The 14,561-nt window shown below is 36.9% G+C and overlaps 2 protein-coding genes and 1 non-coding gene across 5 annotated transcripts; 2 read left to right on the top strand and 1 right to left on the bottom strand.

Moving 5' to 3' along the window:
• Window positions 1-459: 459 nt before the first annotated feature.
• card19 (caspase recruitment domain family, member 19) lies at window positions 460-5,380 on the top strand. 3 transcript variants are annotated; one of them, XM_041980553.1, is made up of 6 exons: window positions 460-508; window positions 956-1,095; window positions 2,539-2,695; window positions 2,828-2,890; window positions 3,273-3,338; window positions 3,487-5,380. In XM_041980553.1, exons 1-6 carry the CDS (start codon window positions 502-504, stop codon window positions 3,594-3,596), a joined length of 543 nt encoding a protein of 180 aa, XP_041836487.1. In that variant the 5' UTR covers window positions 460-501; the 3' UTR covers window positions 3,597-5,380. The 3 variants fall into 3 exon arrangements, with proteins under 3 accessions (XP_041836487.1, XP_041836490.1, XP_041836489.1); XM_041980555.1 differs by lacking the exon at window positions 460-508 and adding an exon at window positions 562-635; XM_041980556.1 differs by lacking the exon at window positions 2,828-2,890.
• Window positions 4,439-4,566, top strand: LOC121637601. The gene has a single exon (XR_006009907.1). It is a non-coding gene; the product is annotated as a U6atac minor spliceosomal RNA (small nuclear RNA).
• Window positions 5,381-5,383: 3 nt separating the features above from the next.
• On the bottom strand, window positions 5,384-13,180 carry ninj1 (ninjurin 1). The gene is made up of 3 exons (XM_041980557.1): window positions 12,929-13,180; window positions 7,873-8,110; window positions 5,384-6,258 (listed from the first exon to the last, which is right to left on the bottom strand). The coding sequence occupies exons 1-3, from the start codon at window positions 12,983-12,985 to the stop codon at window positions 6,116-6,118; spliced, it is 438 nt and encodes a 145-aa protein (XP_041836491.1). The 5' UTR covers window positions 12,986-13,180; the 3' UTR covers window positions 5,384-6,115.
• Window positions 13,181-14,561: the final 1,381 nt, after the last annotated feature.

Below are 14,561 nucleotides of genomic sequence, written 5' to 3'. Positions count from 1 at the left end.
TGTTTCTAAGAGTTCTATCTTTCTAAGATATTAATTGTACAGTTTAATTTTTTACATTTTAATAAATAAATACACAAAATATTGATTTTTGGTATATACTGACAGATCCTCTGTGACTTAATTGCATATCACAAGGCAACTAAATACAAGGTTTGATATATTCTAAGTAGTTTATATTTAGTGTAAGATACTTTACACATATGGTTATTCTATATGGTCCAGTTTTCAAAGTAGCTTTATAAAATAGAAGATATTAAACGGACGTGTACTACTTTAAATTCCATATAATGTAAGCTAAATGAAATGTCTCGCATTGTAATTATGGCAGAGTAATATGTTTTGTTGAAAATAAATCCCTTATGTAATAAACACTTGGCTGCCTTACTGATAGCTGAACGGGAAACGTTTTTGCATTTTTGGAAGACGTTGGCGTAAGCCCATCCCTGTCAGCGTGCTGACGTCAGTGGGCGTATCCAAACAGAGGACAGAGGGGACTCCACAATGGGAGGTTTGTGTCTTTCTTCAATTAAATTAGAAAGTTGCGCTCGTTGTACCACAAAATGTAGCCTTTCGGTTGGATATCCTCCCTTGGCGTCCAGGTCAAGAACATAACTACAACACTAACGACCTAAAAGGTGTCTTCGCTTTGTTAATGGCTGTGGGACGTCTCATTTCAAGTCTTAGAGGTTTCTGAAAAGTTCACCAACAACGAGTTTGACAGACTTGTTGAATACTAGCTGTCCATTAATGTATTTTTGTAGTCTTCCCGATCTACCATTCCTTTACTTCATCCTCACATATTTACAACAACAAATAATAATAATTTACGACAATGCCCGATCTATTATGCCCACCAGTAATGGGCAGATTACTTCAAATTTGCAGTGAAACTGATAGTCAGACAACTGCATGTATACCTTTTATGAGTTTTCTTTTTCCTTCACAACACGGACAGACAGTTTTCATGAGCAGCTGATGGAGGACAGCGCCTTCCTCAAAGCTGAAAGAAGACTGGACACAGAGCTGGTGGACAAACTCATCCTACAGCTCAACAGAATCTATCCACAGATCCTCACAGACAAGGAAGCCACTAAAGTAAGTCCCCTTACTAATACAATCATTATTTTTATAGCCTGCTGGTATATGTACAAGGGAACCATGAAGTAATGATATACAATCTTTAATGCCGTAGCCTGTATAATATTCTCGTATTACTGGTATATTAACTTGAAAGCAATAGATTATGTTGTAGTTGTATATGTACTGAATTTACGACTTTACATTTTATACAGTAATTGTAGGGCCCATGCAAGACTTAGACAAAAGCCAAATCTCCAGCTGTAAGACAAATGTAATACAAATAGTCAAAATATTCAGTATCAAAGTTATTTAATCCACATGAATTAGAAAAATGAAGTATCATAAGAACAAGTAGCCTAAGTCTAATTTAAGCAAGCTTACTTCTTATTTCCAGGACTTTGTGTATTTATTTATGCTCCATCGCTGCATGTAAAATCATTTCCACACAAATACTTGGTCAGCTAGTTCAAGCATCAGATGGTCCTGCACAAATACTGTGTTTCAAACAATATATCAAGGATGTTGTGTCTGTGGGGCACTAATTATGAGGTCATGTAAAATGTAAGAATAAATTACATTTTAATAATTTACCATTACTTTTTTTAAGACTATAACCAGATATGCCTTTAGGGGACCAGACAACCTGCAAAAGTGAACATAACAGTTCTTTTGTGTGATAAAAATGCAGTAAAGGGATTTAATAAATCACCACTACATTTATTTGCAAATTCACTGCAGTTTGTGTTTGATGCAAATGACCATGCATATATTGTTTCTAATAACTTGTTAATAAATATTCTAACTTAATCAGTAACAAGACAAACATAAAAGTACCAAAAAATGTCAAGAAATGTAAGCCCTGTATAATGTTGAAGAAACATAACTGTAGGTTATAAGTAAAGACACAGTTGGTGATTATTGTACTGATGTATCTGCCAGTAGTCCCTGTTGCTATAACTGTGGAGGGTCAAACTCTTTTTACTGAGGTGCAGGAGGTGGATATGGATATTGTGGTTTCTGGTTGTTACACATGGTCAAATTGGTCATAACACTGGTGCAAATACACTGTTGGAGAGTGATGGACATTTACTGCTCTGGCTACTTTTCTGGTGGCCTGCCATCCTTTCAGGATTCCAATGTCAGGAGCTCTTTCAGGTTGCCCCAATTAATGGCATTCTGTCAAGTTGTCCAAACCTGTCTTTTTTTTATAGTATTGGGCATGTTTGACAGAGGAGTAGTCATTTGGGATTAGTTAGATAAAGGCAATGTAACCTTTTTCCCCAAATGCTGGGTTCTGAGACACAGGACTACTCACAATAATCACAGTAGTCAGTGTATAATCAGTAAAGCTATTTTTCTTAAAATATAAGCACTTTTCTCAAATTGAGCCATAATAGATTAATGCTTTATTAAATCCTGGAGTGTGTTTTGCCATAACAGTTGTTAACTTTTCTTCAGTTCAGAAACTTGGACGTCCCTACAAGTGTCCGTTTGGGTGAGCTCCTGACTTACTTGCAGGGGAAAGGTGAGGAAGCATGTAGGGAGTTTTACAGAGCTCTTCACCTCCATGTGGAAGAGGTATACTACAGCTTACCTACACGGCTCCGACTCAGAGGTTAGTCCCCAAAAACTGCCTCCTTGTTTCATCTCATTCACATATCCATTTTTTATTTGAACAATTCACAATCAGTTGGATTTATCCATGTATACCAGACATTTTTGACAGTATATTTCATCCTGTTCCCAGATTCATTAGATCCACTCACATTTCCAAACATCCAGCAACGGAAACATGTTCTGAATGACAGAGGTAATGTGAAGGTTACACTTGACATGTTGTTGTGTGTGGATTGTTGACATTTGTACTGTTTGTAGACGCTATATCGTTCAGTAAATCAAATGTCCTCTATTGGAAAACACTGTATTGCATTTAAGTTGCATTGTTTTTAATGTTTTTTCAAATGCAGATTTAATTTTAAATACTTATTTTACAGCATGCTTTAGTCTTAATGGATTCATTTTAATCATATACAATACTGCTTTCAAGAATTAAATGAAGTGGATGGCATTATGTGGACCTGCAGAAACCAAATAGGACTTATATCAGCACCACAAAGACTTATTCATTTTACACTCACAAGCGCATAGTCTAAAGCAGATTTCTATATTCTTGTGTGCATACATGTTTCCAGGTCCCATCTTCTTCCTGGGCTGTTTCAGCTTTGCTGTGGGAATGGCTTTACTCTATTACTACGGCGGTAAATTGTTCCCCAATTTTCCTGGCAATGCCTTTACATTGATTTGATATTGTTTGTATCATTTGGTAGTTCATGTGTAGATGCAAAATCCAATTCATCATCAGATTGTAATCTTTTGATACTAAGAAACTGCCTTTTATTTCTGTAGAAACTAAAGTATCGGGAGGCAGCCGGGCCCTTGGGATGGCAGCTCTTGGTCTGAAAAAGAAAGCACAGGAGGTTCTTATATGGTACACTGAAGAAGGCCTCATGAAGTAGTGGGTGACCCCATTACACGTGGTGCTTTTGGAATTTCTGACACTACCAAAGCATTTACTATAAATCTCAAGTGTTCAATACTAATTTTGTACACAGTGTGTATTATATACATGCTTTTGCTCTGAAATGAGATGGGCAGGAGAGATTTGGCACTTTCTTTTTTTCCTTAATGTCTTTTTTGGTTTAAAGGGATTAACACACTTTAAAACTTTTTCAAGTGCATAATGCAATCAACAGTTTGTCAAATTGCTCAAAACATTTAGCTGTTGTGACTTGATTTTTTTTTCTTTGTTTGTTTGTTTAGCCAAATCTCCACGTATTATTTACTTTAATGTAAGTCTGTCAAAAATTGACGTGAGGCTTCTTTGTGCCCCCACACAGTCAGTAAAAGACAACCTGGTTATGAACCATGGCCGCCATCTTGCGGGCAAAAAGGGCGCTACATCATCCAGAATGTAACAAGTCTATTAATTTCGTTCTTCTTTGGACAGTGAAAAAGAGAGAGAAAATAATTTATCAGGATCATCCGAGACATCGTCGAGTGTGTAAAACAACAATTAAGATGTAGTAAACGCGTAATTATTATCACGTGATACCACTTACCAATGAAATCCCGTGCTCTGAGAGCAGTGCATTGTGGGTGGAATGGCGATTGACCAAAATACATAAATATTCGAATATAAATGTAATAAAAATAAACCTTTATTATAATCTGACTATTTAAGGACAATATTAAATAGTTAAAGCTAGTATATTTGCCTTAAAAATTTGAAAATAAACCATGAGTGAAACTAATTCCTGTAATCGTCGGTATATATACGATGTCCTCGTAGTCAGGAAGCGTGTTGTATGAAAGGAGAGAAGGTTAGCACTCCCCTTGACAAGGATGGAATTGGCCCTTGTGGCCTGCAACACACATACGGTTAAGGCATTGCCACTTACTTCGTGGCATCTCTAACCAATTTTTTTGTTGGTCAAACGCTCTAATATGGTTGGAAATCGCATCATTGTATTACCATCTGTGTACATATCTAGAACACCATCCTCTGTTTTCCGAAGTACGGAAGCACCACTCGTTATTTTCCTTTGTCTGTGTTTCCGCTTATAGGACTGGCAGGATGGACTTTTTTTTTTCTCTTGTGCTGCGACAGCAGTTAGTCACCACCTAACACCACGCAAGAAGTTGCTCAAGTCTTTATACCCGGTCTCACGACACTCTCTCAGATATTTAATTGTAATTCGAGCGTCAGTTTAATAAATTGAACCCAAGTTTGTGATAAACATTGTTTCTTAAAGTATGGACACTTTTTTTTCATCTACAGCCTAATGTGCCTCATTACTGACTAAAATGTTACAAGTTTTTGATGGCTCTATTTTGCATAAAGTTTAGCAAGCTTGCACCAAAATTACAAGCTGATAAAGTTTTATAGTTTTTCCGAAGTGATTTGTAAATGATTTATTTCAAATTCATGGCATAGAGATGGGTTTGCCAAAATAACTATGTAAAGAAGCTGTTAGGTGGTACAAAGGTCAGAATTTCTGGTGCCCATAAGAGGCACATAAACATATTTTGCAGCTAACGTGTCTCTGATTAATTTGTAATGTTATTCTAAAGGGAAATTACAGCCTTTCGGGGACTGTCCAATAATATATACTCATTGATTCTTGTCAAAATTTATGTGTGTTGTGTCCCAGAGAAATGCCTTAAATGAGCAAGTGCCATCATTTCTTAGACCTTTGTCTTTGTATAAGAAAATAAAAACTATGCAGAATTAAAAACCAAACACCAAGCTTGTGACTTTGTTTTATTTACAAATTTCATTGAAATTGTCAATGTGTAATACTATATTTTAAGCTAAGAATATTTTGATCCTTAAAAAAGTGATAAAAAAATAATGCTTCAAAGCAAATGGACACACAGACATGAACTAATGTACATGTAAATCATTTTAAAAAATACACTTTGCATAGCATTTATAAAAGACAAAAAGTAAGGTACACTTAATTAAATAAGATTTGAAGCATTGTAAACATTACATTTGCCCCCACAGAAAAGTTCTAGTACAGTATATTGTTTCATGTCAGGGTAGATGAATCCTGTTGCACTCATTCAGAGTTTTATTTTATTTGGATTATGCTGTTTTGATTTGGTTTTATTTATTACTAAATAAAATAAAGGGATGATAAGAAAAAACCCTACAACATAACAAGTGGAAGTCTTTTGTTTAGCAAACCATCACAGTGGTTGTGACTTACACAGTCTGAACAGATATTTTATGAGTAAAGGAGTTAGTTGCATCAGTAACCTGAGCATGATGGGAGGTAAAAAAGAGCTGACTGATATCACTTATCCCAGACTGGCCAGAGATGGAGAAACAGGGAACTCCTCCAACATATGTATACACAAGGAGCAGACAGCATAACTTGACCATCTAGTTGGTAGAATATGACTCTCTGTAGACGATAACGTTAAAGTCTTGATCAGCTTCCAATGAGTCACGGAAAGAATTAGAAATTAATCAAGAATTCTCAATGGGCCGCTGCACGCCGAAGGCTGTGATGAAGACGTTGACTACAACTATGATGAAGACAAAGGCTGTGGCAACATTCTCCAAGATGTTCAGCTTGTAGTGCATGTTTTCATCGTTTAGATCCCATTTCACTGGAAAAAAAAGGGAACATAACATGAAGAAATTACTGGACAGTTGGAGTATTATCTTTTTTCCACCAGGGGTCAGCACAGAGTTTAACTGTGACATCAGTTTTGAAGCAATTATGGCTGAAGGGTATGATAAAGTAACAGCATCTGACAGTTGAATAATTATCTGCCTCTTCCATTGGGACATTATCTGGTTCAATGATCTTGGAATGAAACGTGTTTAAGCCCGTTTTTAACAGGAAAAGCTTTTCACATTAATGCAGGCGTTATTAATTTTCCTGAGTATATCCTCCAAATAATGAAGACAGCTATTTAAAATTGGAACCAGCTGACAGCAGAGGAGAGTTAGAGGCATTTCTTCCTGTTGTGGCTCTCTACACTCAGCTCTCTCTCACAATAGTATTCTCTGTTGGGATAAGATAAGAATAAAGCTGGAGGGGAGGAGGGGTGCTCCCTGAGCGAGGAAGAAAAAATCCCTCTCCAAACCTTAGTTACTCTAATTGACCTCTTTTAAACTTTTTTTTTTATCATTTACAGTAAAAACCTTTGTGTCATTGAAATGATTCCAAGGTATTTGTCAGTGATAAAGGTAAATAAAAGTTAGTAAAATATGTTTCTGCAGAGTTTAAAGTCTGAAAAATCCCTGTAAACCTGCCAGGAAAGTGATTAGGCCTCATGTCTAAAACATGTAAATAACTCAGCAAATGACTAAAACTAACTAACTAACTAAAATGTTATTCACCACTGTGCTTACTAATGCAGTTTAAATAGTCTTTTTTGGCTTGGTAGAAGATTTCAGCTGCTCAACAGGCTGACAGCCTCTTTTTTTCTATTTCATTAAACACTTTTTCTTTGTAGGTGACAGGTTGGACTTCAGGCAGACCCGTTTACCAGCCAGAGCCATACTGCTGTAATACATGCAGAAATGATTTGCCTGTCTTGCTGTATTAGACAAAGTCTTGCTGGAAAAAGAAGTAATCTGCATGGCAGCATACGCCATTCCAACCGTGACCCCCATCCTATCACAGATACTGGCTTTTGAACTGTGCTTTTAACTGGGTGGGTCTGCTCCTTCTTAGTCTCTACAGGAATAAAGTGTTTGTGATTTCTATAAACAATTCAGATTTTGATTAGTTAGACCTTCTGACAGTTTTGCAAGTGGCTTCAGTCCATCTCAACTGAGCCCGGCCCTCCAGAAAACAGCAATGTTTCCTGTTTATATGCGTCCTTTTTTCTTTGCATAGTTGACTGTGAACTGAGATGAGGATGAAGTGATGAACTGTGATCACTGTCAGTGATTCTCACAAATATTCTGAAATCCATGGAGTGATTTCTCCTACAGAATTATGTCTGGTTTTACTGCAGGCCTGTCTAAGGGCCTAAGGATTGAGGCTGTTCAGCACTGGTTTTCAGTCTTGTCCCTGGGACATTTTCTGGAATATCTGAATCTTCAGTTAAATTTATATGAGATGATGAAATCCTCTTATTCTTTACCATTTTATTTTCTGAAAAAATAACCTTAATTATTAAACTATTTGACAAAGCAGTCTTTTCAAAGAGGTGAGCCTCTTCTGATATTTACTATGGGAGGTTCACCCTCTGGACTTCAAAACTTACCTATAAAAATTAGTATAACTCCCACCATGATTTGTAGGATGAGAGAGATACTTATGAGAGTAATGAGGGGCACATAGAAGCTGAAGTTTGATCCTTGTTCCAGCACAGCTTTCAGCTGCGAGGCATTAGCCATGAGCAGGGCCACGTCCAGCATGCTCTCTGCGGCGCTCTTCTTGTTGGCATAATGGTTCATGTTCAGGGACCTGTGCTGCCTCCTCCGGTTTTCATGCAGAGCAGCCTGAACACAAACACAAATCCTGATATCAGCATCACAAAGACAAAGTCACACCATGAAGATAAAAGCCTTTTTAATGATCCATTTCCTATTGGCTGGTGAAGGATTTGGTGTTTTACTGCAATAGAGTCCCTTAAAATTAATACAAACTCTTCTGGCATCCTTGAAAATAAGGGTTTGGAGGAGGGATCGCACCACTGGCATAGAGACAAACAACCATGCATGCCAACACTCACTCTTAGGGAACATTGAGAAATACAAATTAACTTAGTAAGTACTATTTTGGACTTTAGGAGGAAGCTAACCCTAACCTACGCATACACGGGGAGTCCTTTGATGCACTGCTGTCACTTTAAACTGGCCAGAAAATACATTTGTCCATCATGGGTAAAACACATTGTGACTCAATTTCCATCAAAACCAAAATCAAAAATGATAAAAATCAAAATGACGATCTAAATGGACTCAATACATTCAGACAAATAGATCCTGTATAGTGCAATCCAGGTTTTTTTTTTGTTGTTTTTTTTGTGGAAAAGGAAGTGAAAGTGTTTTCTTGCTGAACAGAAAAATCCATAACTCAAAAGGTCACTAAACTTAGGTCAAATATAAAATGTCAAACTGCTGGCCGGGTCACAACCTTGCTTTTTATGCTCCCCTCCTAAATACAGTGTAACACCACTCATAGCTACACTCTCGTGTATTATTATTGAAATATTATTAAATATTCAATTTGTGCGGCCTGAACACAAATCCTGATACCAGCATCACATAGACAAAGTCACACCATGAAGATAAAAGCCTTTTTAATGATCCATTTCCTATTGGCTGGTGAAGGATTTGGTGTTTTACTGCAATAGAGTCTCTTAGAGTTTATACAAACTCTTCTAGCATCCTTGAAAATAAGGGTTTGTAGGAGGGATCGCACCACTGGCATAGAGACAAACAACCATGCATGCCAACACTCACTCTTAGGGTACATTTAGAAATACAAATTAACTTAATAAGTATTATTTTGTACTTTAGGAGGAAGCTAACCCTAACCTACGCATACATGGGGAGTCCTTTGATGCACTGCTGTCACTTTAAAGTGGCCAGAAAACCCATTTGTCCATCATGGGTAAAACACATTGTGACTTTCCGTCAAAACTGAAATCAAAAACAATAAAACAAAACAAAAAAAAAAGAATATCTAAATGGACTCAATACATTCAGACCCAAGCACAGGGTATTTGGGAGATAATAAATCCAGTTATATAAAACATCTGCAAGTGTTACTTCATTTCTTCATATACTATTTTCAGAATGACTCAACTCTTTCTCAGAAAATCTAAACTTAAGTTATTGGTAGGTCAAATATAATATGTCAAACACTGGCCGGGTCACAGACTTGCTATGTATGCCCCCCTCCTAAATACACTAGAGAAAAGGAAGCGATGACACTTAACAAGAGTTTAGAAAGAAGTACACAAGTCGACCACAATGAAAGCATAAAAAATGATGCAGCTGTAACACCACTCATAGCTACACACTCATTTATATTATTAAAGGGACATTATTAAATAGCCAATGTCATTTCTAAAATGAAGTAAAAACATAGAAGCCTTTCACCTATATACACCACCTTATTCTACAAGAAAAAAAAACCCATAAAATTATAATGTGTGGTTTATGGTTCATTTAAAAACATTTAAAAGATTACATAATGGTAAACTAATGTGCCTTCAAATGAGCTTATTCCAGTTTCTTTACACCATAAAGATAAAGGCCTTTCATGACCTATTTCCTCTTGACTGGTGAAACATTTGCTATTTGGCTGCAATAGAGTCCCTTAAAATTAATACAAACTCTTCTGGCATCATTGAAAATAAGTGTTCAGGGGAGAGATCGCACCATGGACATGCCATTTCTCAATCAGCCAACTTAGAGACAAACAACCACGTAAACCAACACTCACTCTTAGGGTACATTTAGAATTACAAATTAACTAAAGAAGTATTATTTTGGACTTTAGGAGGAAGCTAACCCTAACCTACGCATACACGGGGAGTCCTTTGATGCACTGCTGTAGTTTCACTTGTGTGAAACTGGTCTTGAAAACATAACTTTAATGTGGAGCTGATAAGCTGAGAAGCAGAAGTGTTCTGCTTCTGCCGTCACACTGGAATTTTATTTTCATTTTAAATTTGCCAGAGAATGCATTTGTCCATCACAGAAAAAAAAAACACATTGTGACATCATTTCCATGAAAACTGAAATCAAAGACAACTAGAATGATGACACTTAACAAGAATTTAGAAAGAAGTACACAAGTCGACCACACTGAAAGCATAAAAAATGATGCAGTTGTAACACCACTCAGCTACACACTCATGTACTGTATATCATTAAAGGGACATTATTAAATAGTCAATGTCATTTCTAAAATAAAGCAAAATAACATAGAAGCCTTTTCACCTATCTCCACCACCTTATTCTACAAACCCATAAAAATGATGATGTGATGTTTATGGTTTACTTTAAAATATTTAAAAGATTGCATCATGGCAAACGAATGTGCCTTCCTATGAGCTTATTCCAGTTTCCTCTGGGTGAAGCTGAATGAATGAATGGTGACCTTGTGCCCAGGTTGGCAACATCACACACTGAGGTCCAGCTCTGCATTCCTCGTTCAGCAGCTGTGAAAACCTGTCGGGCCACAGAGGAAAGAAAAGCTCTTGTGGTGGACCAGCACGAGTGTGTGGAGGCCGCGGCCTGCCTGTCACGCATACACACATCAGCGTGTGCGTACTTTGACCTCTTAAACTGTTAACAACTTCATTTTCACTTGCTGAGGTTTATTTTTTACCATATTGTGATAGTTTCACTATTACTCAGGTTTTCTGGTTAAATTTAGTTTTTGTTGAGTTCCTCTCACTAAAGAAGCTGTTTGCGTTAATAATGTGTGCTTGTATAGATACGGTGATATTGGGTTTAATACTAACTTGCACTGACATTGTCTCTAAGTTTTGAGCAAGACAGAAAGTCTTAAATTTAGCATATCATATATAATTTTTGCATTGGTTTTTTATGAAAATAGGATGCTTACATTCAATATATTAACAATTAAGATTACATTAATGATAAAAAAGAAATGCTACAGCAACATAATCATTTAATTTGGCCTCATTTTCTTTTATAACTACCAAAAGATACAAAATAATGCATGACGGGTTCAAGACAGCTTCAAATAGTTATTTCCAAAATAAAATTATAACAATATTCAATTTTAGACAATTTTAGAAACCAAACTGACTAAAACTTAAGTTAATCTGATATTAATGGTTGACAGACGATAACTTCCCCCCTCAATACTTGAGTAATACCTCTGAGGTTACTTCACAGAAGATCCTGTTGATCATTACCAAAACTTAACTGTGTTGTTTGGTTGCGCATTGTTGCTTTTCAAAGTCTTTTCTATGGCTGTTTTGTTTGTGTGTGTGTGTGCATGTGTGTGTGTTGGCAGATGCATGAACACCATGCCTGACAGTAGACATGAGCTAATTTTCACTGCCTTTTTCTGCAGTAGTGCACCTGCATGTCCCAGTTACAACACTGCCACTTCTCATTTCAAGTGTCTATGTGTGTTGTGTTTGGTGACAATCTATTCTTAGTCTGTTCAACTTTGAGGTTATATTATGCAATAAAGCACGGTGAAAGGAAGTATTTTGATTTTTCATTTAAGTAAAAAGAACCAATACTCTCCAATGTTAAAAAATGAAACTTTATAGGAAGATGTCCTACATTGAGAAGTCTACTTAGTTAAAGTACTGGTTTAGTCACCGACTATATTTTTACATATCAAATTATAAATAATTTACATTAACTCATCAGTGCATCATCACTTGTTACACAGTTACACACATAAATCTGAGGCATTGCCAGGTTATTAACACGAGGAACTAATTTCCTATCTTAATATATATTCAACTTTTTCCTTAATATCTGACTTTAGGCGAGACAGTTTATCATTTTCTAAAGTTCAATCATGAGATAAGTTCAGAGGGATGCTCCTAACAACTCCAGCATCTAAGCTGTGATCCCATAAAGTTACTTTGTGTGAGACATCAGAAAAGGTTGGTCATAGCTGTAAGTAGTACAGATACTTCTCACGTTTACTGTTATTAAAATATTTCTCTTAAAAGTCACTTGTATGTGATTTACAGTGTCAAATAAAGGGAGGGGCCTATGTTGTTTCGCTCTGAAACAAAGTGAAGTAAAACTAGAGAAGCCTAAGATGAATATGGTATGGTATAAGTATCTAAAAGTAAAAATAAATTTTGGATCCCTGATTTGGGTCAGTGGCTGGCCCACCTGATCTCAGGGAGTAGCCTGATGATTGAACACTACACCCACACACGGTGCCCGTATCGCATGGCATTAAGTGTAAACTGACCCTTACCAGAGCAGACAAAGACGGAAACAAACTCCTCTCGTTACACAAACAAGAAAACTTTATGAAAATGTCAAACGAGCCCAGAAATAACCACGTTGAGCTGAAACGCGGACGCTGTTGATAAAAGTGTCCACTAACTCTGACTTCAAAACAGTCGATATCACACTTGTTAAGTTTTAACAACAAAATATGCCTGAATGGATGCGAGACGGATAAATACCACGACAGCCTTACACTTTCTCTCTTAACCGAATATCTCCCGTTTACCAGGAGCTCTTTCAATGGGAATTAATGCATGACTGACCAGGATATGACGGGCTTAGCATTGGGAACACTGGGATATCTGCTGCCCTTCCCAACGGGACTCCTTTCTGCTGTTGCCTTACCTCCGCCTCAATGTGTAGGTCAGCATCACCGTTCATTTCAAAGTTCTCAGAAGCCATGTCTTATCTTTGAGTCTCCAAAAGATTGATCATGTAGCTTCAATGAGGGCTTCCAGTGGGCCGCTGCCGGAGTTAAAACAACAAGCTGTCGAGAGACGATGCATATAAAAGGGTGCTGCTGCTGAGAGGGCAAAAAGGGAAGATTATCTGGCTACTTTATACCGCCCCTCCAACATGGGGGCGGCTGCTGCGCACTGTTGGATGAAGTGTGAACAGGGCGTTCCTCTCACTATCAAAGCTGTTTGGGTTAAATCATCATTAAATCACATTTAAAGTAATGTGCTTAGGTAATGAAGATGGGGACTGTGAAACGATTATTTCACTTTGTCTGCCGCAGACCTTTCCAGTGATATGACTTTGCTGCCACCTAGTGTATTAACTGAGATATTACATGCAGGACACACAAGCGTCCAGAAGACCGCAATTAAACATTTAAAGAGAAAGGTCATTGGAAGCATGACTGGACGGGAACCGGCCCAGGCAGTCAAGGAGGCTCAGGTTCTGCTTGAAATGTTTGATACTATCTTTGTTGAAAGGCCAATCAAGCTGCCACTGACACACTGAACAATCTCGAAAAAACTTAATCTGAAAAAACATAAATACCAAATACCAAAATAGTTGTAATAAACCAACAACAAATGGATGCAACAGATATCAGAGGCATGCAGGAGCTAGAAATAGTGGCTCAGAATGACAAAACCAGCTAAGAGGAGATGCAAAAGGACCATGAGTCATGCTACATCTTAACTGATGTGTTAAATTACTCCAAAGGGACACAAAACAACCACAAGAATAAAAGATCACCAAAAGGACACTGTTTGATGCCTTTCTTTCCTATGTGAGACAAAAGACTTTTTGTGTTTGCAACTGCCATGAGCTGCTCTTTAAAAGTTAATAGCCTATCCTTGATAATATTATTTCAAATATGTTAACAGAATTTTGTTTATGACATTGAAAAGGGCTCAAAGCTGTTTTTCGGTTTCATGACTCCCTGTATTTTTCACACTGATTCTAACCAAAGTTAACTGATCCTGCTGGGCCTTGCAATGAGCTAAATGTATTGATTGGCCACCCCACACTAACTTCTGCCCTATATCAATCACCTCATTAAAAAAAAAAATCCTGCTACACCACTAAGCAAGTGTTTTAAAACTAACAGAACTGCTACAAACAAACAAATAAACAAAAAGAGAACACAAGACTAAGTGAACATGACCCAAGAAATGTTAAATATATTATAAATAACTGCAGACATGAAGTAGCCAAAAGAAGAAAAGAAAGGACAAAAAGGCATGCAAAACAAGTTCGAATATGCAATAAATAAAAATATTTTCAAAAGACACATAAAAAAAGAAAATGACCATAAATTGGCTATACAGAGAGAAAGTTAAAAGCAAGAGTACCAGCTTTGCAGACACAGTAAGTATAGATTTAAAAGACTGCAACCAAAGACAAAAGATACAAGGGCAAATGTTACAAAACCTGCAAAGAGAGACAAAATTACCACTTTAAAACTATAAAATATTATAAAAAAAATAATTCAAACAAATCCAATATGGGCAAAAGTTGGGACTTT

The sequence above is a fragment of the Melanotaenia boesemani genome, chromosome 3 (assembly GCF_017639745.1).
Source record: "Melanotaenia boesemani isolate fMelBoe1 chromosome 3, fMelBoe1.pri, whole genome shotgun sequence".
NCBI classification, from domain to species: Eukaryota; Metazoa; Chordata; class Actinopteri; order Atheriniformes; family Melanotaeniidae; genus Melanotaenia; species Melanotaenia boesemani.
The sequence above is the reverse complement of the archived record's forward strand: the minus strand, read 5'-3'. Positions and strand labels throughout refer to the sequence as shown.

Bases quoted from the DNA above. Each gene is read 5' to 3' on its own strand.
- card19 (XM_041980553.1), top strand. The intron at 1,096-2,538 runs GTAAGTCCCCTT...ACTTTTCTTCAG, and splicing joins CAGACAAGGAAGCCACTAAA to TTCAGAAACTTGGACGTCCC. The intron at 2,891-3,272 runs GTAATGTGAAGG...ACATGTTTCCAG, and splicing joins ACATGTTCTGAATGACAGAG to GTCCCATCTTCTTCCTGGGC.
- ninj1 (XM_041980557.1), bottom strand. From the start codon at position 12,985: ATGGCTTCTGAGAACTTTGAAATGAACGGTGATGCTGACCTACACATT. The intron at 8,111-12,928 runs GTAAGGCAACAG...GTTTGTGTTCAG, and splicing joins ACCTACACATTGAGGCGGAG to GCTGCTCTGCATGAAAACCG. The intron at 6,259-7,872 runs GTAAGTTTTGAA...TTTTTTTTCCAG, and splicing joins AGTTATACTAATTTTTATAG to TGAAATGGGATCTAAACGAT.